Source organism: Bicyclus anynana, chromosome 1 (assembly GCF_947172395.1).
Source record: "Bicyclus anynana chromosome 1, ilBicAnyn1.1, whole genome shotgun sequence".
NCBI classification, from domain to species: domain Eukaryota; kingdom Metazoa; phylum Arthropoda; class Insecta; order Lepidoptera; family Nymphalidae; genus Bicyclus; species Bicyclus anynana.
The window spans coordinates 3,485,023-3,512,254 of NC_069083.1; the positions used below are offsets into that span (position 1 = coordinate 3,485,023).

A 27,232-nucleotide genomic window follows, 5' to 3' on the forward strand; every position below is an offset into this window, starting at 1 on the left:
CCATCTAGTTCTTGTGCGGAAAACTGTTCAAGAAAATATGAATGTAACATATTCAATGCATAATCTAACCCTTGATATATTTTCAATTACTTTATTACTACTTAATTAATACTTTTTTTTACTGTAATTCATTCACCACAAAAACAAGGAATCGAAATAAATAAATACCTAATATTGATTAATAAGAAGTATAAAACATTGCCGTTTAGGAACAATCTCAAGGCATGTACCTATAGAATAAGAGAATAAGAGTATAAATATTAAATATGCTTCTAAGAATACTTGCAAGTATTCCTACTTAATTATCATCATCATCTATCATCATAACAATCTATATTGTCTGTTGAGGCGTTCGGCTATTAAGTAGTGCATCACGATGGCCTAATGCAGATTTCCAGACTTCGCACATATTAGGATTACTTATCAATTCACAGGTATGAAGGTTTACTATGATTTTCTTTCACCGTTCGAGACATATGATATTTAATTCTACAATAACATGAATAGTTTAAAAAACTAAAAACCACGCTTGATACCCATATCATGGGGATGCATTTCAAATAGCCTGTCCACCATCTTGGACGTCCGCCATATTGGATTTAAGTCACATAAGTCACATGATTATTTTTTTCGTATTCGTGACAGCTTTCATTTGATATCCATATAATGGGGGTAGATTTCAAACAGCCAGTCCACCATCTTGTTGAGGCCACCATATTGGATTTGTAATGACGTTTCTTAGCTAGTCATGTATTGTCATCAGAACTCAGAGCGTTTGCAAAATTTCATCCTAATCAAAGACCGGGAAGAGGGCCAAATTAAGATTTCAAGATTTTCTTACATTCATAGTTATAAGTGAAGCTAATAGGTATTTAAAATGCACTTATCACATATTTAAGGAACTCCTGGTTCACACAGTAATTTTGTAGGGATTTATCTTATTCAAGGGTATGAATAAAACAAGTGACGGCTTGTGTAACTAAAATATTCTTGTTATTTAATTTACTAGGGTAAGAACACATTTTTACAGAATGTTAATAAACTAAACAATATCTACAAAAAAATTGTACACTATGTGAAAACTTAAGAAATACTTTTTTTTTAATTTACAATTAAACAGAGAAAACCAATATTCAAGTTCAACAAGATTAAGTTAAGCTTCTCTCCTCGTTAGCTTACGAACTACTTATTTACATCAATAGCCAAAGCAGACACATAGCTTTTTGCATCAAAACTGCACAATCATCAATCTCAATATTTGCCGAAAAGTATTAAAAGTTCTACAAAACTTATATTTTTAAAACCTTTAAGTAATGGTCTTTAACTTTAGCGATAGGTACAGCCATTTATTTAACTTGACGACCCTAAATACAATGAACAATTTATTTTCTGGAAATGTCTATTTTTGTTTCTTTAAATTTGTTTCTGTTGTGAACCAATTTGAAATTTAAACTTGATTTGTATTAAAAAAATTACTATGTATGTTTTGTGTGGAAATAATTTTATCAAAATGTTATAATCACACCAGTGTCCTTTAAAAATTATTAAATCAATTCTTGAGTTTCTAAAATCTGCTTTTTCGGTACCGTAGCAAACTGTTTTGTTTTGGTATCACTGTCAAAATCAAATCAAAGATCACGTAAATCTGCTTCATCTACAAGGAGGTCTCTGTTAGTTCTCTATGGTCTATGGGTAATTCTAATATTATATAATTTTGCTGAACTGAGCAATTTTGATGCAAAAGAAGTATCATAATATAGCTTTAGGGTGTCCTCTACATTGTATAATATTTTTTCAACAATTCACAACATTTTCCTTTCAAATTGGCACTTGACAATCATTATGAGATGCGTCCTAAAACTGAACAGAATCGTTTCATTTCAGAAAGTCCACACAATCAAGTGGATACCCTAAAGTTACTATAAAACAAATTTTTAATCAGAATCTTTTCGACTTCAAGTGTAAATTGTCAGGTGCTTTTTTTATATTAGTCTTGAAAATTTAACATACTTATTATGGAAACATGAAACTATCTTTCCTATTTTAATATTACTCAAAACACCATTTTGAATAAGTAATACGTGAAACATTATTATAACATCACGTGAATTAAAAATAATTTAATTTAACTGTGGACATAGTTATTCAATTACCAAGTAAGCGTTTCCAAATTCAAAATCTGTGGTTATTTCCTTGTTTTGTTTTGTATTGTTACATGTTAGAATTTTTAATAAATTCCTTTTGAATTTGAATATTTAACTCAAAATACAGCACACTCTGAAATACTTACTTGCTTGATTAATATAAAAAAGCACTTGACTGATATAAATATATATTATCATTTGTATATAAGTTGCATTGTTAAGGCATCTGCGACCCGACCGCACTTTTAGAATGTCACAATAATCTTATTTCTATGGAAGTATTCAAAGACAGTAAAAAATATAGAAAGTTTGTTCGAGTAGACGTTTTACGTATCAACGGCAGCAATTGGTTTGTGGACGATTTTGTCATGCATCACTTACATCTAACTATTTACAAATAAATTTTAAAAAATATGGAAAACGCAATGGAAGACAGCGTTCTCGTTGCGCCTTACACAATAAAAACAAACATTTATCACATACATAAATCTAACCAATCAAAATCACAATGCTTAAGATTAAGTTGTTCCCCAATTACAAAAGTGTGTAAATAAAAAACAATAAACACGTAAAATAAAAATATCTGGTATAACGATAGGTAACGTTTAAAAGGAAATCGTTAAAGCGATTCGACAACTCGGTCAATTAATCTAGGTTTTGAACAATTTTCTGGTAACTTAAGTTTTATCGAAGTACAAAGACTCGTTGCAAATATTGCCCGAAACTAAATTAAAGTTGACGATAACAAAATTGTACTTAACTTTTGTAGAAAATGAGTATTACGAACGCGACGTTTAGGTACTACTTATTGCTTCACATCGTAACAAAAGTTACAAATTCAAACGCGAACCTTCACCAAATATTAGACAGCTTTTGGTTATAAATTAAAGCAGCGAATCACTTTTGGTTTTCGGTTTTGACAATGCAAGAACATAAAAGAATGACAGTAATTGTAACTTTAAGGAAACAGACCCACAATACAGTTAACTACTAAATCAGTTTAAAAATAACTGGCCACAATACTAGTGTGCTCTAAAGAAAGCTTTCAAGATTTAAACCAAGCTTAAAGTATAGATAAGACAATAAAACAATGTAATTTGAACATTATGACGAAACAATATTTAATTAATACTAAGATAGGTATAAAAATCAAAAAAATAGTATTTAAGCTCTTAGTGGAATTACGAAAGTGTATGTAGAAGAGATAATTATATTTAAACTATTAAGAAATTTTATTATTACAGTCGTGAGATTATTAAATTGGTACCTACATACGTTAAGTTTAACATCGAAATCTTTTCAGGTCCCTATAATTTCTCTTAATTGTATTACACCAAAACAATATCAATGCTTTACAAATCTTTGGTGTTCATCCACTTTGAAAATAAATCGGCACAAAATAATATGAAGGCATAGTCAAATTTAATATTACGAACACATTCTTTCTAACTTTAAAAGTTACGTAAGTAATAACAACTAATAATGAGATTTTAAATGTCCGAAAAGCTGCGAAACGCTGAAGTCAGGGAATAAATTGGAACAAAGGTAAACGTTCTTATTGCATGTGAAAGCAGACTTTTTGCAATCTATAATGTCGAAGCAGATCATAATACTACTACTTCGTTCTAATGATTTTCGTAAATAAATCAAATTAATGAAAATAAATATTATAATTATATTGTACAGTTTCAGGTAACACGATATTCCATTATTGTACATTGCGAATGAACAACTCAATGATTTGTATAATTCTAAGTTCCAATTCTGACTAGAGACATTGACTGTATACTTTTGTGTATTGTTAAGAAGTATAGAGTCAACGCTGTAAAACCGCGTCACCGGTAGTTTCATCAAACGTTGATTTAAATTAGGAGGTAGTTCATGTGACGTTCCTATAGTAAAGGCTGTACAAACTTCGCAACTTTTCTTAGACAATCGCATCTATTTCCTATGCTTAAGGAGTTAATGTGTCGGTGGCTTTTAAATAACATTTACGCTAATGAAATACATTTTCAAATAAATACTATCTCGGAAGGAATTGGTCCCGGATTATAATTTTTAAACAAATTATAAATATTTGGACCCATTCGGCATGTGATTTTTAAATTACAAATTTATATCACATCCGCAGTGACCTTCTTCTGCGAATGCCTTACTATGAGTATCGCTCTGCGATAATGTACTTATTAAAACTAACACTTATCATATTAAACCTTTTAAAACACATATCACAATTGAGCTCTCGAAACGAGAGAAGTTTCAAAGTCCAATAAAACGCGTGTATACGCGTCACGAGGGCAGGCGTCATTCGTGCAAGTTTTTACTGAGAAGCAGACTATTGTGCGGTCCTGAAAGATGTCGAATGAGTTCCGGTAATGCTTCAAACGTTAACTGGCAAAAACAACAGTTGAACCTTCCAGGTGTATTAGTTCGCCCGTCATTTTCGCTGGATGATATGACATTCCGGTGTACTGAGCATAAATGTTTCAGCAGATGCGCTTTCTGCTTAAACATAGCGACGCAGAGTCGACATGCGAATGGCTTTTCTCCGGTGTGAACTCGAAGATGCGTCTTGAGATTCCATGACATACCGAATTGTTTTCCGCAATATTCACAACGATACTCCCGGACCGGTGCCTGTTTACTCGAACCCTGCTCATGATCTGTTGACGGTGCCTCGTCACCGCCCATTGTTGGTTGACAAAGCCAAGGACCCCACGAACCTGCACTTGGAGGTCGATACTTAAGAGCATCGTCGTGGGCTACTGAAGGAGGTGTGGCACTTCTTTCCGGTAAGTATGGAGGGGCTGACGCACTCAACTGATGTAACGCACCGAGGCGAGCTACTCCAGCTGCTACACCAGGTCCCTGTGCGTATCGCAAGTGTGCCATCTCTTCCAAGTAACTCGGAGGAAATGACACAAACGGGGGATTCTGTGATGGCGAATTGTGAAAACCAGGTCGTCTTTTTCTGTGGGGCGTTACAACATAATTTTCAGGTGAAGTCTGAACGAGAGCCATTAATTCGTTATCAGGTGGTTTCAAATGCCCATAATCTTCGAATTTTACAGTTCTCAAATCAAGTTCAGGCGGTTCCAGGTAATGTGATTTCCTCTTTGTTCTTTCAATACCTCTTCCTAATCGGTCGCTTAATAATTGTCTTCTGTAAACAGTTTCTTGTGGTTGATCCTCTTGACTTGAAGATGTTGACCTTCTTCTTTCAACGTTCTGTGAAATAAAATAGACCATTTTAATGACGTTTTATAAAACTATATAAATATTATATTTATTTAATTAATTTACTAATTAACTTAACAAACATAAATTAATTATTTAATTAATTTATGTTTGTTAAGCGCGCGTTTCTTGCAGGCATTGAATAGTGTATTTTTGGGCAATAGTTTTCCATCGCCTAAACCTATTAACTAGAAAAAAATGTATTGCATTGCTTTTTTAATGGCTATAATTATAATAATATAATTTTTTGCTTAAATTACCTTAGCGGCTACTGTTTCGACATCTAAATCCTGTGAGTCATCGTGTTCACTACTTGTGTTTTCTGAATTTCTGGCTAGAGATAAGTTAACGGGATTTGACGAACTTCGTCTGCGTGATGAAACTCGTCCGCATTCTTTGTCTCTTTTCTCACCATCAGCATCATCATCATCTCTTTCATCGTTACTGCTTGTGGACATGTTTTCTTTTTTTATACTCATTGATTCTGAATCTCCCCTCTCCTTATCTTTACTATAGCCTGCTCCAGGTGTTACTCTTTCGCTTTCTGAATGTGATGATCCTGACGGTGCATCGTGTTTACTGCTTTCATTGCTGTTAATGTCTGTTTTGAGATTTTTGTTTTTTAAGCGATCGCAAGATCTGTTTCTTTCTTCTGCTTGTTGCCTTTCTTTCGTTGATTTCCATACGTCTGATTTTATTTCTAGCAGTTCGAACAGTTCTTGCATATCATCTATTTCTCCAGACTGAAAAAAAAATGTTTATTATTATAGATTTCTAGTATTTTTTTTTACATCAAAGTAGTCAGAGTTCTAAATTTCATGTTTCATAAATGTAAACAAACGGATTAATTATTTGAACTAACCTCGATATACGCTTGGCCGCTGTATAGGAAAACAAGAAGATGTCTCATGAGAGTGCTGCTAATACCGGACATGTGGATTGTGACTGGATTTTCAATTGATGGTGTATCGTCAAGAATTTTCCTGAAATAAAGAAATTAACAACATTTAATAAATCATCATTTTAATTGATATTTTGACAATAGTATTTTGATAGTATGTAAGAGGCAAGGGGATTATTGTGTTTCCGTAATTGTTAAACAATCTCAACAACATATTGTGAAAAATATTTAATCTACACTAATATTTTAAAGAGGAAAGATTTTCTGATTATTTATAGCGAATAGGCTCTAATTTTTTTTTACAAATAAAGCTACTAGCTTAGTAATATCAGTCAAAATTTATTTAAAAAAATTATACACGCATAAAGTCACGCGTTTCCACAAGTTAGCTATTTTCTTTGGTAAATATTTAGCAAAGAATATTAAAATCTTTAAAAAGTTTTAAATCTATGGATAGGGGCTATAATTACGGAAAGTGTCCCCCCCCACTAGGTAGACTGACATCAAGCGCGTTGCAGGGAGCCGCTGGATGATGGCGGCTCGAGACCATGGTATTTTGAGGATACAGAATATAGCAGTGAACGTCCATCGACTGATAATGATAATGATGATGCCGATGACTATAATGATGAAGATGGTAATAATGCTGATAATTACCTGATCAAAGGGCTAGCAGCAGCCATGACAATGCGGTGCGCGGCGAGGGGCACGGCGTCCTCGCATACCAGCACCAGGTCGGAGTAGCGAGCGCCGCGCCACGCCGCCCCCACCTCGTTCAGGATGCAGGCGTGGTGCTTGCCGTATGTGAGCGTCAGCAGGCCCTCGCCCATCATTCCAGCACTAGAAACAAGAAACAACATACATGTAGATAAGAGGACAGGTTACAATCGTCAACCTATTTTAATCTCACAACCGGGGACGAGAGAAGATATGGAGCTGGATACATTTCATGCGGTTGGCAGAGTTTCAGTTTTTTATGCTGTATAGACTAGCACTTGGCTACAATCATGCTTGATGGAACGCAATGACAAGGTGTAGGTTGGAGTGAGCAATTATACCTATTCACTCTAAATATTACACCTATTCATTTTAAAGGTGCACAAGTCTGAAATCATACGTGTCACTGTCAGGAAACACTGACAGAAAGGTTGCACATATTAGTTGATAACGTTTGGCTCTCTAGGGATCACTATCAGATGTGATAGTGGACGGGATTGACGGCTCACAGTGCTTGGCACTGGATACCACTAGGTTCCCGATTTCGGGCTGTTTTTAACTTCTCAAAAGATACAAAACTCCATATTTTATAGCCCGATTTCACTACCTGAAGACATAGAGCCTCATCGTTCGACCAACGAGGCATTTGTACAATATTTAAATATGCATGTCAATTATTTGTAAAATAACATTGTAAGAAAAGAAAAACTTAGATGAACATTCTCGGTGCAGAATTCACAAATAAAAATGCATGTTAACATGCAATAGAAATATGATCAGTAGGTTTTATATAAACGCTGAGATCCGCAACTGGCGTGCCTCTTTCCGTTCGTACAATCAAACTGAATTATAGTTTCGTGAGATTAAACATTTTCTAACACGATACTTTGTGTAGGTACTAACAAGTGAAATCATACAAATCTGAGGCTCGCCATAAAGTTTTCGGTTCATTAGTCTCGATCTATGTCAGACTGAAAACGGCCGATGTAAAGGAAGACAAGGTTGCAATCAGTGAACTGTTAAGCGATAAACGTTTCAATATCAACGTTGGTGCTTAGTTTGAAATTGAATCGAGAGCGCGATTTGTGGAGATGCGATACAATGCTCATTGAAAAGAGGTTTCGCAATCGAATAGAAAGGTTAAAAGTCGAGACGAATTTAAATGAACCAAGTTAATGCGCTCCTTTGCTTGGAGTCTTAGTAGCAAGTGCTAGAAAGTTTGTCGCAACAAGACCTTGGCCCGATAAAGCATCGCAACGAGTTATTAGCGTTATAACGCAAGATCGTTTAAAAGACGATCAACAGGCGCTTCTTGGCGTTTCGTTTAGCAAGAGCGAAGTCAAAGGCATTGTTGTGAGCAAACGTTTCTCCATTGTTGCATGGTTTTACTTAAAAGTCATATTTAATTGTAAGACTGGAAGTTGCAACGAGAGCATTCGGACCTTGTTTAGTATGAATATTTCTATATGTGCTGATGATATTATATCATTTAGATTGTATTTTTATATGATAACATACAAATAAACATGTTTTGCAAATAATAATGTTATTTTTCCGAAGACGTGCTTTCAGCATTTCCAGTGAACATAATCAAAATGTGTCAATTCAGGGGCGTCCATACAGTGTATTGCGATTTGATTCTGTGATTTGTTATGTTTTATGAAAAATTGGAAAATTAGCGTGTAAGATTCTAAGTTGGAAATTGTTTACTTTAATCATATTTTAAGCCCTTACAGTAGTAGGTGTCGCTGTAAAAATGGAGTAACTTCTCCCGTTTCCTTCTCCCAACATTTCCTTTCACTGATCTGCTCCTATTGATCGTAGCGTGATTTAAAGTATACTATAACCTGCCCCGGAGTATGAAAAATAATTTTACCAAGTTTCCTTAAAATTCGTCTAGTAGTTTTTGTTTCTCTTCGAAAATTTTACTGTTGCATTTTCGGCATCAGTATCGATCACTAAATCATCCAGTGATAGTTATTTTGGAAATATTTCATGTACACAAATGACCTCTCTACATATTTTTTTATAAGCATAGAAGATAAGTTGTTAGCAGGTATGCAAACGTTTGTTTATAAATGTAAATCAGATGGTGCAATTAGCATACCATGCAAATGATTAACACTAATTAAACTGCATGCTAATGAATATCGTAAAGAAATCATTGCTAAACAAAGAACAATTTCTTTTAGGTATTATGGTCTCACAGATATCTACTATAAGATGTTGTTAGTTTTTAAATTCTATGCTGTCAGAAGTAAAACTTCTATTCTACTAGAATATATTCTAGTCAATCTATTTAATGGTAGCAGCTAACTTCGTTGTTTTAAAATAATTCAAATATAATTTTAGTTGATTCACTTTTCATATGTGTGTTTCTGGTAATTGTAGATACATTGAAGATGAAGACAAGACAACTCGAAAAATTTTAAAAATCCAATTTAATGTTATATGTATCAGAAAGTGTTTAAAATAATCCAAAATTTGGGTTGATTAGGAATGTGCGATCATCTTAATGTATGTTTCCACGCTTAATTTTTAGTTATTTGTGAATTGATTTGTCATTGACATTAACAAGACGTTGGAAAGGAAAATATGAATATTTGTGTAAATTATCGAGGCTCTTGTTTCAACACAATACCTACTCGAGAATCTAACTCTTCGAATGTTGTAGAAGCTTCTTTACCTTCTATCGTTATTATGTATCATACATAAATGTATGTACAACAGAAAAAAATACATTAATGAGTAACTTCTAATATAGTAAATTAACTCAATTATTGGCATTAAGTTCGTTTTTAATAAATAATAATTATTTTGAAAAAGTATTCGTTAATAATTCGTTTATGCGAATAACACGGCATGGAGGTCTGACTATACTAGTTCCTCACATCAAAGGTTAAATTAAAAAAAAAACATGTTAAATAAGTAAACAAGAGTCTAAAGTGGTTTCGTTTGAAGAGCCTTTTTCTTTAGTTGGTATATCTGTACCTATGATGGCTCTCTGGGGCCATGACAATGACACGTAAACTTGTTGCAAATAAATAATATTATTGGGCATTAACTTATAAAATATAATAGATAAGTAGTTGATTGATTTTGTATTTTTAAATACTTCGTTATAATTTGTACAACTTTGTGATATGAAAGAGATCAATAACCTTGACAGAAATGAGACTCAACTGTTGCGAATCTGAAAGATTTCACATGAAAACACCATGACATGTGGCATTTTCAGGGCGGCGCGTGCGCAGCGGAGCGCGACAGGCTCGCCTGCCTTTGTCCGTGTGAAACGAGACGTGTCGGTTACAAGTATGTATGTGCCTGTACAGGGTTGTTTTCTAGATTTTATATACACAATTAACAAAAAAAGATCTATGGCCTCCTTAAATGCTAAAATATAATCATATAAATTAATCATCATCATTAATTGTTATTTCGCATATTGATAATAATTTCTACAGTTTGTTTATCTCGCGTGCGATTAAAATAGGATGGAACCTTGTCAAACTAAACGCTGCGTAGTTTACTTTTGACAAGGTCCTATCCCTTAGTAATGGTCGTGGTCGTGGATTACAAAAAGAAGTGTCGGAAGGAAGAAATGCGCCTATACTTTAATTTATCTTAAATAAAATTTGAAATAAACGGAACTGTAGCTCAAATATTTTGTTTAGCTTCTGTAAATTTCATTAAACACAAATTACATTATACAATTTGGATACCCTGCTCTCTAGCGGAAAATTTCAAAATTACGCCGTCTTTCTACGTGGTAGTTCCCATCGTCACCGCTAGATGGCGAGACTAGTATCTATAGCAAATGTGCCGAGAGATAGTGTACAGGCGTAAAAAATATCGATGAAAGGAATGAAATTCAATTGCCTTCAGTGCTTTTTATTCGACCTTTTATATAGAAGGAGCCGCAGGGGCATGACCTTGCTGTTTCACTTTCACCGGTGCTTTAGTAAACAGAATTCCGGAAACATTTACATTTAGTTTCGTTTATATTAATAAATTAAACACCTTTCGCCTGTTACTATAATCGAATGAAGGTAATTTGGTAATGCGATAATATTTTTAAAGCAAAATAATTACTTTTACGTGTTACGTAAAAATATTTTGCTTTTTTGAAATTGAACTGTTTTTTTTTATTATTTTATTTACCTATCTATGTTTTTCACTTGAGAATTTTATCACTATTACTGCGATTCACCCGCGTAGTTCCCGTTTTCGTGAGAATACGACAAATAACATGGCTTTCTAGTGGTTAAAAGGATTTTTAAAAATCGGTTTAGTATATCCAGAGATTACACGTCCCCTACATTACCACAAACTGTATCTCTTTGTAATATTAGTACTACTACAGGTGATGATTATTACAATAATATTATTACATAAGTTACACATTCTTCTATGTCATCATATTACAAAATTACCAATACGATTTAAATAATTACCAATTTGATTGATGTTAACGAATTGGACTATTAGTTTCAAATTATGTTATTGTAGGTATACCTATCTATCTACACACGGATGAACAATCCAATGGATGGACGGAACAACGATTCCGAAAACGAAGTACTTGTCAAAGCATCCCCTTTTTTATTTGAAAAATGGCGAAATAAGTAATAGAAAAAAATGTAGGACTTTTTCAGAAAATATTAAGTCAGTCAGTGTTAATATGTAAAGTAATTGTAGCAATTCTATAAGAAAATGACGAAATAAAATCAATTTCTTCATTTCAATTTGCAATTGCGAAAAGTGGATAAAAATTAAATAAAATGGTTAATGTATATAATATAATAGTACAAATAATATGTATATAATATAATAGTATAAATAATATCATTAAAAATGCATGCACATCGAGCTCATAAAAGCGTGTTAAAAATAATATATTTGAAATAATTGCAGACCGCAAAAAGTTGATACAACCGAATGAAGAGATAAAAAATGGTTCAAGTTAATTAATGTAGGTAACCACCTTGAATCAACCTGGGAAATATTAAATATATTTTAAGTAAGTAAGTACTTACACAAAATTATAAAATTCATGCAAAATAACAGAGAAGAATGGACCGTAACTTTTAAGTTGCTTAATGTGAGAAAATTCTCTTATTAAGAATGAATAATAAATAGCAGGATAGTTACCGCCCGCGAATTTGCTCGTGTAAATTTTCCACTATATCGTAGAAGTGGTTTTAAATAAAGAAAAGTCGCATTATACTCAGGTTACTAAAAAAATGACCGGGACTGAAAATTTCTAAAAATAAAGAAAAGCTCAGAATTCTATATCCTGCATCGAAGACTCGAACCAAGGGCCTCGTGATTCGAAGCTACGCACTCGACCAACGAGACAGATTATAAAAACATTAACAGAGCAAAAATAATAAAAAATATGCAATAAGCATGGCTGGTTGGCTAATTACTTCTACTTGTAAAGCATGTAATAGAATCGATGATATAGTGAAATTAAACTACTACATTATCTTCATACACTACGTTCTATAGAGACAATAATGAGCACTTAATTACTATTCAATAGATCAAGTAGAAGCCAATAAACAATCAAATGTTTATACTAAAGTCAGAATGGAAATAGAAACAGAAATAAACAGGAAGTATACACTAGATACCGCTTATGTTAACAAGGGGCAATAAAAATGTCTCAATACAAGAATCAAGTGTAGAATTCAAGTCGGATCATAAAAGAAATACATTTGTTACATAATCCTACCCACACTAATTAAACACGTAGCGACCCACAATGGGCAAGACGCATTATTAGAGTTTAAGTTTAATGCACATTGTACTGTACCTAATATTATATCTTTTCACTTCTCTTGCTGAATAAAGTTAATATAGCTTATTAAAGTAGCAATGAAATTGCATTTGCTGCAAGGGAAAAAGTATTGTTTTTTTAGTTTTATCTGTTGCCAAAAAGCCTGCAAAATAAAAAAAAATAAATAGCCGATAAAGACGCCATTAGGTACCTAATGGTATGATTATCAGATAATGCAGAAAATATTAAATCCAGAATTTCCTGCGCTTCAAATCGAATACTGTATATCTTGCTTATAAGGCATTCCCAACTTGGATATAAAGGTAGTCAAATTACTATAATTCAATGTACAACTAATGTTTCTTTATTTTCAGTTATGTAGGAGCCCTTATAAACATTCCACATGTAGTGCACTAAAGATGTTTAACTATTCATTAGTATAAAAGGGTGGATCATTTAGAACCTAGAAACATTAACACCACTAACGTCGTATAATGGAAGATAATTGCAATTGATTTAAATTGACAAGTCAATGTTGATATGAATCAATACACTGAATGTGTTTGAAGGTTTGGTACTCGTAATTAATCAATCGACGCAGTTAATTTTACTGTAATTACACATTGGTACTTGATTGGTTGCTCTACTTTTTCTAATCTCAAAACCACCATAATAGGTGATTTCAACTGCAGTGCCTTTGATGGTTTCTCAATTAATTTAATGTCACTGTAAGTTTTTAAATTATTCAGTATTCAAAGTGTTGGTATTTTAATAAGTTAGATTACGTGTAAGTATTACGATATCACCTGTATTTATAATTCTAAGAAAACTATATCTTGTTTACGTGATACAATTTTCTTTTTTACATAGATGTCCAGGCTCGGGTCATTTAAAAATTTGATATTTCCTAAATCGACAACTAAGCGTATGAAAGCGTGTAAAAACCAGAAATTGCTACCTTATTGCATCCTCATGTTGTATCAAAGTATGGTTTACAATATTTTTTTAAATGTGGTTTTATGAAATATCTTAAGGCTCAGGTATTCTCATTTTTTATTTGTGATAATCGATCTGGTTTTATGGACTAATTCTCAATCTACCTGTTTTGGGCGTCATTTTTAATGGCAGGTAGGAAAACTTTAGAAGAAGACATCGTATTTAGAGATTTAGCATTATTATACCTACACTTATTTTGTCTGGTAATTTGCATGATTAAAGTCTCTTCTCGCTGGTAAGATGTAGAGCTTAAACATATCACTCTGTTTGACGTTTGTTTGTTTGTTGTATGCGTGGCGGATTTACAAGACGGAGGTCCTGAGTTCGATCCCCTGCTGGGCCGATTAATCCTCGATTGGTCCAGGTCTGGTTGATAGGAGGCTTCGGCCGTGGCTAGTTACCACCCTACCGGCAAAGACGTATCGCCAAGCGTGCCGGCACGATGTAGTGTAGAAACCGAAAGGGGTGTGGATTTTCATCCTACTTCTAACAAGTTAGCCCGCTTACATCTATCATAATCTTCATAGACATCGTAGTCAAGGGCTAACTTGTTAAGATTAAAAAAAATACGACGTTTGATATTATTAAGTAAATACAACTTTTACGTAGTATATATACCGGTGATAACAGCTAAAACTAAAGTAACAACAGACAGTAAATCAAGAAATGCCTTTTATTATTTGTTATAGTTGTTTGGTATTTGGTATGAATGGTTGGCGCGCGTTTCGCATATTTTCATGGAAGGGATAGGATTTCGCGGTATTGTATGGTAAAACCTTGGCACATAGTTAAAGAATTTGTAGACATGCTTAATTGTATTATTATATTATCTATATCAGCATTCGATAGTGACTTCGATTATTTACTTGATGATTATGGTTCTAGCCTTAGTTATATGTATTCGAATAGTTCATGTACTGTAACGCTGTGATTCCAAATAAATAAATAAATGAATATAAAAATTCATCTATGTCGACAAGAATCAGAATAACATTTTCCATAATCTGACCAGATAAATAAATGAAAAACCTCGTTTTGTAGCGAAAAAAAGGAAACATCAGTGTTTTAACGTATTCTGAAATATCTCTTGTTTGGTATTTAAAGATCACCACTTCATCTTCCATACGTAAATGCAGTACAAGATAATGCAATAGGAAAGGAACAAGAACTAGCATTGGAAGTACGAGTAGCTGAAATGACAGTAACAATTAATTGGTCGTGTCGCAGGAAACAACTGGCAACTGAACAAACGTTTACGCCACAGAGTTTTGCAAGCAATGAAATTGTAGCCGTTGGCCTAGTGGAGCGTAAGATTGAAAAAAGAACACCACTTTCCCCGACATTGCTAAATTTCTTACGAAAAGAGGTGCACACTACAACGACTTTGGTAGGTACAAGGACATTGTATAGAATATGAAGGTAGGTAAGCTTGCATGTTATTGACAAAATAATTTAAATGCTTCGAATAACGAGGATCGGATTATGAAATATTGAACTTCTCTTACTTCAAAGTCGTCAAGTATGTCGTGTATACTTCTTGCATCGGAGAGCGTTAAGCTGTCGGTCCCAGTAAAATTATCGTTACAAAATCAAATATTTATCTCCCCTTAGCCCACCAATCCACATTGAAGCCTAGTCTTGTAGTGGGCCGTTTAAATGGGCTGATAAACTTTGACGAATGCAAATCTTTAAGGGATAATCAACGAAATTTGTTGTTACTACAAAACAGTGTTTTAGGTACGTAAAAATTATTTAACATCTCCTTTTTCATTTATCACCATCATCAACATATCAGCCAATGTACGTCCACTGCAAAACATAGGCCTTTTGTAGGGACTTCCAAACATTTTTCACATAATAGTAGTTAATTCAACACACCGCTTGACAGTCTATGCCAATAAAGTGGCAAATTGACAGTCCATTACCTGATAAATTTTAAAAATATTTGAATCATGGATGCCCAGGATGTTTCGTTCATAAAGCAGAGAGGTCACACAAAATCTGCTTCAAATTGCATATAACGGGTTATATTTATCTAAAATCATTTAATGAAAATGTAATCTCATCAACGGATGTTGAAATTAATTCTATGCCATTTATCACAATTCCGCAACACAATGTTTATAGCTTACATAAAATGTCAATGAGAGTATCTATCGTTTTAAGTGCTGCCGTTTTTATTTATTGCACTGCGTAAAACTGGTACGCGTTTGCTCATTTCGGTAGCAAGTATAATTTAGTGTTTCACTTTACAAATGCGGTTGATTTAAGACTAACTAATATACGTCTCAGATATTTCTTAGCGTTCTATATCTTTAGTACGATGGACATAAGTTGCAATTAATGTTATTAGTTTTGGACTATTAAAATCCATATGAGTATCACGGATATAATCATACTAGTTTTGGGATAGTTCATCACAAATTAACAGATTTACACTTGTTTCTTACACTCCCTGTTTTTTATCTTGATAGCCCAGTGGATATGACCTCTGCCTCCGATTCCGGTGGGTGTGGGTTCGAATCCGGTCCGGGGCATGCACCTCCAACTTTTCAGTTGTGTGCATTTTAAGAAATTAAATATCACGTGTCTCAATCGGTGAAGGAAAACATCGTGAGGAAACCTACATACCAGAGAATTATCTTAATTCTCTGTGCATGTGAAGTCTGCCAATCCGCATTGGGCCAGCGTGGTGGACTATTGGCCTAACCCCTCTCATTCTGAGAGGAGACTCGAGCTCAGCAGTGAGCCGAATGTGGGTTGATGACGAAGCTCCTTATTGTTTTTTTATTTATGTGGAATATAGAGGAAATGGAATGTTTCGGGTTTCTGAAGCTTATTGAATAAAGAAACTGAAGCTTCAATACAAAGATTTATTTCACTATATTGTTATGTTTCGGTACTCAATAGCAATTAACAGTCGACGTTAACAAGTTGAGCAATTTCATACTACGGGTGCTCTGTCTGTTGGTTTAACGCAATCGTCCGCAAAGCAATGAATTAGGCCACTAAGAATGTGGCAAACAATTATATTGTCTTGTATCCACATCTTAGCATGCTCCGATGAGTTAGTATGCGAGGTTAGCTGTCAAACTGCAGAAAATCTCACAAGCATTTACATGCTAGCGGCATTTTCATGCTCCATTTGCAGGACTGAAATGATCGGTTAAATTGAATTGTCCGTTTTCATTTGAACGCTCAATGCGAGGCGCTTTGATATTTGCGATACAATCGCTTGTGAATTTCACGCTTGTCTCTAATTACACGATATCGTCGATCGTCAAGCGACTGAATAATAAAAATAACCAAGGAAGAGTTTCAAGGCGTGAGATCGTGTGTAATAATTCCGGTAACATTACTTCAATGACGATTGTGCGGAATACTTAGCAACAGGCCAGACCCCTTTACAAGCTTCTAACAGCCGTGCAAAGTATGACAGAAAACGATAGTGATGTAAGTCGATAGTTGTCAAACAGGAAATCGCGGGGCGCGCGTGGCGAGTGATATGCCGCACACGCTTTGTGCCGGCGGCCTTCGGACGAAATGTTTAGTAGCAGTACCGACTGCGCTGTATCGCACATACAAACCATTATGTAATGGCAGCTCCACAACAAATGCCAGTTCATTCATAAGAGCCACGGCCAATTTAGCAATCTGTGGTGCATCATCGGAGCTCTTGTTCGGATCTCCACAACAATTAACTGCTATAAATATTTCTGTATCAGGTCGTATGCGTCATCTATTTTTGACCACTCTTCATTTATGAACGTCTAATATAGCGTTTTATCTATAACAATAATCCAATTAAATCTTTATTAAACTAAACAATAACAAACAATGTTCAACGATTGACAATAGTCAACCAACAATTTGTAGAATAATTTATCTGACACGTAATAAATAAAATGTTTCATGCTCACGAACATGGACGGCCTCAGAGTTATTCATATTGTTTGCTGACCCGCATGAATCTACTTTTGGGAAGTGATAACGTAATCGGTGATAATTTCTTTACGTAGCAAAACAAGGAACTGTCTATATTATGTTATGCTAATCAATGTCGACAAAAGTCGAGTAAGATCATTGTCGTTATGATAATTTTTTTCGCTGCCACTTCTGGTCCTGATCTGCGTAATACATTCAAAAACAAACTCTTGCCTATTAATATAAATAAATGACTAATATGAATACCGATATCAGTTCTATTACATCAGTTCTATTTATACTATTTTGTTTTGTAACATTTGTTTTCAACTTTATAGTAGACTTTAAATTACGGTATTCTATGACGACGAACCATAATTATAATTCTGATGAAATTTTAATGCACAGTTTACCGTGTGGCTGTTTAAATACTTGATTTTTTAGTTGTATAGGTAATTTAATATAAGCAAAGATTGAAATTAGAGCGTGGGTGCAAAAAATAAACTTAAAAACCCGATTCCAAAAAAAAAAACTTTTATTTCATTATACATATAACAGAATATATCGTTAGTCGAACAATGACAATAGTTTAGATTTACGAAATGGTCTTGCAAAATATCTACATGTGAAACACATAGTTATTATTAGTTTATTTGCACTTAAATTGTAAATCCGCAGATTACATATGTATTAATCTAATGACCCACAGGAGTACACGAGGGGATGCACTGATATGCAAAATGATTGGCAGAACTTCTTTGTTGCATTAGGCTAAACTGTTAGGGCGTGGCGTCGACACAAAGTAAGGCGATGTTCACATGCAAACAATGCTCTTATTGACTGACACTTAGCAGCTGTACTACTGTGTATTGCTGGTGTATGCGCATCACATAATATAGGAATCTAAAGTTCATGAGCTAGTGGATGAATATTTGAAAAGATTAGTTCCTTAGGCAGAAGTAATAGACATTAAAATTTCAAATAAACGATCAATATTAATCAATCAATTTTATCGCTGCTTTATTACTAAAAAGAAGAAACATTTTATGGTCGTTAATCTTCTTAAATATGAATTTTTTCCATAATAGGTTCATAATAATATAGGGAGACTATAGAAATAATGAATATTCTCTCTATGTTTTACAATTTTTAATTACTTGATGATTATTGTTGTATTGTGATATTTATCATACAGATACACAAGCTATCAAAAACAATAACATCAAGCTATAATTTAATGAATGAAATGAATAAAACTGAATGAATATAAATTACATGTCCGTAAAATGTGTATTAATTAGAAAGCTTTGCGATATTTGACTACTAGCAAGCATCGAGTTATTTTCTTTTATTCACAGGAAATGGGGTTAAAGTCGGATTTTTAAATGATTTACATTAAAAGTAACTAAAATAGATCTACTTAATCTTGTAATGAAACAGCCACTAGCTCTCTATCTAATACCACGCAATCTGAATTGTATTCAAATAAGCGCATGCTTCCATGTACTTAGACTAGTCAGATGAGGCCATGCCCAAACCGAGCTCGTTGGCAACTGACAAATGTATTTATTTATAAATGCGACGGTACCCTTGTGAGAGTCTTCAGCTGAAAGCGCGAATGAGTTTTACCTTCGATGATGCTAAAATAGCTTCCACAGTACACTCTCACCTTGCGTTTGATTGACGATTGATCCCTTGTGCCAGATACTTGTTAAATGACAAAGCCAACAACCGTAGCGACTCTCTGGTCAAGTACTGAGGAGTTATGGTCTCGTTATTGACGTTCGACAACTTAATGGGCGTTTAGGTTGTTAATCCGATGTCTTGTCCACATTTTTTACCGTATACTTTATTACGTGGACATATCATAAAGTAAGTAAATTAACAGTTTAATATGCACGCGTCCAATGATTAAATTTATTGCGTGCAAGGTGGATAACCTTATGGTTAGCTTTTTAAAATATGCAAGAATTCCTTATTTATGGTCATAATTTGCTTGAACTTCTTCGTATCTGTTCACGCTAATTATGACATGTTTTTTAAATTCTATACTTATACAGTTGGGTATAGCGTTAGGATTATCTAAGATGTGCATAATTTATTAAATCTTGGAATTTTAGCATTCCATGGATTTTTATAAAGTAAAGCTTATAGAGGCCCTATATAGGTAAGACTACGTTGCTTTAGCGTTGTGCTCTGTAGACATTAACATTTTACCACTTGTAATTTGTGATATATTTGACACATTTGTTACATTCTTCATCGTATATGTGTATTGTTTAATCTGACGTATCACGGAAAGAAAAATACCTAAAGCTGAGCTGCATTGAGCCGGAATTGTATCAGTGGTAGGCTCGCTGCATATTTCTAAATTTTCGCAATGTTCTTACCTCGGAAACAAAAGGAGTTCGTGTTCGACATTTCGCGATCTTCGTGGCAGTTAGATGACTATTTATAAAGAACGTGTCTAGGAAAAGGTCGGTTTTGATTGTCGAGTCATTTGAATATCACTTGTGTTATTACAGCAAATTATGATAGATTAAGTCATACATACACACGGTTCTCACGGTGCGAAATTACTTGACCTTGAGGCGATTAAACACTTTAAACGTGCAAATCCACATACTATAAAGCACCTTTTAGCTAGCGTACGGCTGTTGAAGCCTGATGGTATGCGATGATGGATGGTACAACGCTTTTGCCTAGAAGGCGCCTATTAACTACTTAAACTGAAAGGGGAGTTTGATATACAACAAACCAACTGCGTAATAGTTGTCCAAGGGATATTAATTATACTTAATCCCCTGCACCAATACAATGCATACAATCTTTAAGGAGTATTTTAGATATTTGTTTTTATACCATTCTTAATGGTGTTATATATCAGAACAGTGCAGTTACAGAATAAACGATTTTTGTTTTTGTTGTTGATTGAACTAATCTTTTTAACTATTAAACATCAGCAACTCAAAATTATACTCGCAGTGTTTCTATAAAATGGAAAACATTTTTAAAATTTTGATAAATTTGGTAATCTAAACAAAATAAACAACATTTTGGTAAGTAAACAACTATAAATATAATTGTGATAGTAGAGAATCGCATCTTGGACAAATGGAAAAATTACTAAACTATACTTAAGTCAATCTCGATAGTGATGAGTTTTTATCAACAAACAAATTACTTGTAATTTTACAGTTATAATGATTGGAATTATTAACGTGTTTGTAAGTTAATGTAAAAAAAAAATATTAAAAAGCTTAGAACAATTATATAGTCAATATCTTGTAAATGACATTTTATAAAAAAAAACAATACATGATTTTAAACAAATTAGGAATTAAATAACGTGGTTTCTATCTATAGTTTTAATTTCTTTGTTGATGAACATCGTTTTTGGCTTTAGCACAGTTAGGGCGTTAACGAAATTCATCGATTAGAAACAGCATCTTCCGTTTGGACAGTTCTCGCAGCTATCCGAGGTGAACCAGCGGCGACCAAGGTAAGTTTTGAAATAGGATGGCTCTTGACCTTCAGGATGAAAGTCAACACGGTTGCGCAACACACGCGGTCGCAGTACTCAATGCTAATAACCGACTGCGAGACACATCGGAACCTGGTCATGACCCAGATAACACGTTCAAGGATTTCACATATTTGGAAGGCGATGATTTCAAAACTGCTAGAATTTTTGAGGTGTGTTTTGTTAGCGATCGCTGCGTCAAGGCGAAACACTACAACTGTTATTTCATTCGTTAATGGATACTATTAGAATGATTGGATTGAAAAATAATAACCGATATTACGAAACTGAATGAAAATTATGCGTTTTTTGCAGAATTAATAAATACGAGCTAGTGTCTGAAAAACATAATTTTATACGAACAAAGTTTCGTGCTAATTATAATATACACGTGCCGGAAATTTCTATGACGTGTCTTAAATAAAAACAGTGTCACATTCAAATGTAGAATATACTTAAAACCTATATACTTAACTTATTATATAAAACATTGGATTCCTTATACTTTTAATATTAAACAGATTTAATAATAACAATTAAAGAAAATTGTTTATTAAATTATCGGTTTCATTCTCATTACAATCACCATGATAGCCACCGCTGGATGTTGGCGGCTCGAGATCGTTGTGCTTGGAGGTCCATGCAAGAGGCCTATGTCCAGCAGTGGACGTCTATTGGCTGATAAGGGGATAAGGGACTATCACCATGTTGAATAAGATCAATTACACTTTTAAAAATGAAGAAAAAATCATCTTGGACCGACAAAAATTTAAATTAACATTTGAAACCAGTTGATAAAATCATTTTGTTGTCTTTAGCAGTTAATATAAAGTCTGACAACAAGGTTCATGTATCAATGAGTTTCGCAGGGATCACAAATCACATTATTGTGATGTGACATTAAGTGAATCATCACTGTCCAATCATCCGCATTCCGTTTAAGTTTCTTAGAACTTTTTCTCTCGATCTCCATATATGGATGTACTATACTTTAGTCACATACATTTCAATGCTTAATATATAAAATCGTACATCTTAAATAGTTTTCAATATACAATAACTACAGTATATTAAGTTTGTTTTGAAAAACGTTATTTTTAAAGGATTTATATACTTAAATCTATAAAATTTAGATTTTACGAGTAATATAAGAAAATATTTTTTCCAAATAAACTTTCATTTCACGATAGTGTTGGTTGGTGATGTTGAAAACGATAGTGTTATCATAGTAGGATCCCACCATACACTATCGTTTTCCTCGTTTTTTTTTTTAAATCTACTTTTTTATTAGTGAAAAAGAAAACAAAAAAAAAATGGTAGATTAGATACAATTAAAATCGGTCTAACGGCTTTGAATTTTAATAGAGTGAGTTTTAGCCTGATTTGATTTTTATATGTATATTTTATTATATACTAAATAGGAGATTAACTAGTGCTGAATGCTTCCATGAACATTTAGTTGTTTCGAGAAAGTCTTGAATTTCGTATTACATAAGTAAAGCTATTTTAGAGAAAATTTTAGATAAGTCCGAGTGTCCTAGATTTTTAGAAAGTAAATGAATTGTGGCAATTTTTTCATTTTCAATATTACATGAAAATCATTTGAAATCATATTTTGGAAACAAGTAAATAAAAATGTTATAGAATGGATAATTAACTGTAGGCCGCGGGCGCGGGAGGAAACTAGATTTTTCACTACGCCTTTCTACTTGTCTTGTACGTTAAGGTATACGCACACATACGCGGCGCACGTGTCGTGTGCGCGTGCACACACGGATGCGTTGGTGGGGCGTGCGTAGATCCGCGCACAGGCGGGAGGGGGGTAGAAGGGTAGGGGGAGGGGGGAGGTAGGGCCGGCGAGTGGCCCGCAGTTTTGTAAGAGCGTTTTACTTCAAGGTCACTCGAGCAGTTTTTAGAAAGTTACCTCACATCAACTCGGTGTTAGGTAAAATTTAGTATTACATATATAAATTTTACTGCCACTAAACCAGTACTTTTGCTTTTGATTTATGTACGCCGCAAATACTAGTGGGAATGCAAGTGCTTGTAGAATAATTTTGTTGATGCATCTATGAATATATCAAAACTATGAACACTAAGTCACAAACGTAGTTCGTAGTTCATAGTTCCAAGAGCCGATAGACGTTGGGGTTCCAAGATGCTGGAATGGTGACCCCGCACTACAAAACACAGTGTTGGTCGACCCCATAGACTGTCGATATTAAGCGATGTCAAGCAGGGATTCGCTGGATACAGGCAGCACAGGATCGTGATATTTGAAAGTGTAAAAGGCCTATGTCCTGCAGTGGACGTCCATCAGCTGTTGATGATGATGATGATGAACGTGGATCACCTACCTATATTAAACTGAACATTTTGCCCAAAGTTTTTCCATAACTACACAAAAAAAAATCATTCAAATCGGTCGAAGCAATCGAGAATTGCAAACATTTAAAAATATAATCCTAATCAGTCGAAGCATTCTCAGGGAATAGTAAATGTTTTCTATTAGCAAATGTTCAGCCAAGTAAGTAATAAGTGTTGTCTCGCTGACGCTAAAGTAAAAGTAAGTACTCTGAGAAAGTAGGGCGTGTAATGGAGCCATTCTGAAACTCGTGAAACTTCACAATATTTCACATTTCGTCACACCGTCCGCCATATAAGTCGTGTTGATCTTCTCTCGCTCTTCAAAATGATGAAATTTAGTCGACCGCCATTTCGGCTTACGCAAGCGTTCACGCTAAATTTTGCTGACAGAGAAAGTATACGAAAGGCGTTACGTAACGTGGCTACGTAACTCTGTAGCGACTCGGTTTTGATTTCCTTGCTTTTACATCCATCGCTGTTACGTGAGTTTTTCGGGCGTATTTTGTAAATTAAGAATGTTATACCCATATAATGTTTATACTTCATCATTGAACGCCATCATTAAGAGCCCATGCCCACTGCTGGACATAGGCCTGCATGGACTTTTAAACACAACGGTTTCGAACCGCCAGCGTCCAGCACCTCCTTTTAAAAATACTTATTTTTATTTATACTTAAGAGGCACGAACTTTATTAGGTAGGCGTTAAAAATAGGAAATGACAATAAATGATGTCACCTGAAAAGCATTGAGGAAAGTTTGATTTAATGAAATACCAGCGTGGTAAATAAAAGTGATTTTGTTTATATGGACCAAAAGTTCATCATCGTCATTATTATCAATCAATGGACGTCCACAGCTGGACATAGGCCGCCTGTAAGGACTTATAAACATCACGGTTTTAAGCCACACACATCCAGCGGCTTCCTGTAGATATGCGGTCTTTATTTCAACCAGTGGGTGGACCAACACTGCGTTCTCCAGAGCAGAGTCGCCTTCCCAGCATTTTGGGACCCCAACGTCCATACTTTTACGTGCCCCGTCCATTGCCATTTCAGCTACTCGATTCAATCACGCAGATATAAACCGCTCCGTGGCTAATTGACTAAGTTACAACTTAAGAGGTACGAAATGAAAATAAATAGTGGGAAAAGGTGACAAATAAGAGTATAGAATCTACTAATAGATATTTTCGTTTTATTAAGTAGGTACCTATACTTAGTTATACTTGTGTATTCTGCGTAGAGTATTTTTTTAATAATGCAGAAATGGAAGGTGTCATTTAATAAATGATATAATATTATATCACTACTAGCGGACCAGCTCAAGCTTCGCTTTGACTTATGATGCATTTCTTCCCTATCCCTACCCACCCTGCTTCTACCCTACTCCTACCCTACCCCTACATTACCTCTACCGTACCTCAATCCTACCCCTACCCTAGTCATACCCTACTTTTACCCTACCCCTAGAATTTAGGGGTTTTAAAAATAGATGTTGGCCTATTCTCATAGATACCGGATAAGCACAAAAAATTCATCAAAATCGGTCAAGCCGTTTCGGAGGACTATGGCAACGAAAACTGTGACACGAGAGTTTTATATATTAAATATATCAATTAATTAATGACAAGTTTCATTTAATAGTTTAATAGTACGTTCTCAAGCAAAAGAACCCGTTTATAGCGAGTACATATGTACTCGACGATATGAAAACGTCAATGGTTATTCAGTAATAACAGGTAAATATCATTATATCGAAGATGTAAAGTGCAATGGAAAATCTCTCACTTACGTTTAAATGGCGGGTATGTGCAAATGGAGGCACTTTGAGGAAAACATTTATTTTTTACAACAGAACGTGACTTTTCCGTGTTAGAGGGCAGAAAATAATTTTCCATTTAAAGTTTTCTCTACATTATCATGTCTATAATAATAATAATATGCTTTGCACTGAATTTTTTAGACTTTGGCGGCCAATCTCAAGTTGAGATTAACCATGTACGCAGGAGATGTTATAGTGCACAAATGTGTGCGCAAGCACAGGTGCACTCCCTCACTCTGACAGTCCGATGGGACGGCAGACCGAGGCCTCTCTCCGAGGGATGTACTAGCACCGCCGACTTCCCAACTCCAGGCTGCTATTAAGATTTTTAATGTAAGAAAAATCCCAATAACGTATTTTTTTGGCCTGACCTGGGATTTGAACCTGGACCTCAATGATCGTAGTCGAACCAGCTTAACAAAGGACCAAGGCAGTTATAATATAACTAATACAAATAACAAGCTAATATAATATTATACGCGTAACTGATACAGCCTACATTTTCGTACGTCAAATACGGATTTTCACAAACAAAAAGACCAATTTGACTTTTATTGAGATGTCGCAGAAAAATAAAGTTTTCATTTACCTATGCTCACAAATAAGGCGTGGGTGTCTGCTTAGGTATTATAACTTTCTAAAGTAAAATTTGCCGCAAAAAAAATCTAACTTTACCTCTATAATATTATGATATAATATAATAATATTATAGAGGTAAAATTTGTGAATTTGTAGGTTGTCGGTGAAATCTATGGATCTACTGAACATATTTGGAAATTATTTTAACAGTATAATGCTATATATTCACCGAGTGACGTATGCTATATTTTATCTCCATATTCCCAGGGAACGGGAACTACACGAGTGAAACCGGCAGGCGTAGACTAGTAAACAAACGGATACAGTCAACCTGTCGTATTATGTTATTATCGCGGATAGAACGTTGGATAGAGATTATAAAAAACACGTTATATGAATCGTGACTATTGATTTATATGCTGAAATTTGGTAGTTAGTTCAAACTTCCTGCTTGAACATAAAGAACATAAAGAACGTGAAGTTCATACTAAACTTAACCTTTGAAGAATATTTATAGTTTTTAATTAAACCTTCTAGTCTATTATGACTTATTTTGGCCTCGCTTTTAATTATACCAATCAACTATGGATTAAATTCGACATCAAAATTTGTGATTCGACGGAATTTAAGCCTTCTTGTAGCAGTTTAACGATTCTAGCAGACGCCGCGCGGTTTTACCTACGTGTTTCCCGTTCCGGTAGGAATACGGAAATAAAATATAGCCTACAGTACTCGGGGATAGTATAGCTTTCCAAAAGTGAAAGAATTTTTCAAATCGGTTCAATAGTTTCAGAGCTTTTTCAATGCAAACATGAACAACACAAACAATCAAATCTTTCCTCTTTATAATATTAGTATACACAGTAATATTGTGTACATAATATACGTTGTTTATAGATAGGTATTAAGGTATCGTCTTTCTACCCGTAGTAAACATTGCATCATTCTTTATTATATAGGTACAATACTCAAATTCCAATAAAGCCTACTAAACACCGTAGAATTTAAAATACCTAAGTGCCAGTGAGAAAAAGTACTAAGAATTATTACAATGTCAACTTTAATTAACTGTGGTATCATACTTAATTACGTCTCTCGATGAAAAAAAATACGGAAAATGAGAAGAAAAGATTACAATACGCGATGTTGTTATGTCAAAACCACAATCTGCACTAGTTTCCGCGTTATCAGCGAAGTCAAATATTCAAATAAAACTTGTATGGGAGCGAGAGATAACAG

The 27,232-nt window shown here is 34.2% G+C and overlaps 1 protein-coding gene across 2 annotated transcripts in view; it reads right to left on the reverse strand.

Moving 5' to 3' along the window:
• Positions 1-969: 969 nt before the first annotated feature.
• The window catches only part of LOC112054560 (transcription factor Ken), a 56,693-nt gene continuing 30,430 nt past the window's right edge, over positions 970-27,232 (reverse strand). For both annotated transcript variants that reach the window (XM_024094391.2, XM_024094390.2), the window contains exons 2-5: positions 6,940-7,122; positions 6,244-6,364; positions 5,642-6,124; positions 970-5,372 (exon numbers count right to left, since the gene is read on the reverse strand). In XM_024094391.2, the coding sequence (XP_023950159.1) occupies positions 4,449-5,372; positions 5,642-6,124; positions 6,244-6,364; positions 6,940-7,115 (1,704 nt within the window). In that variant the 5' untranslated portion in view covers positions 7,116-7,122 and the 3' untranslated portion in view covers positions 970-4,448. The remainder of the gene's footprint in view (positions 5,373-5,641; positions 6,125-6,243; positions 6,365-6,939; positions 7,123-27,232) is intronic.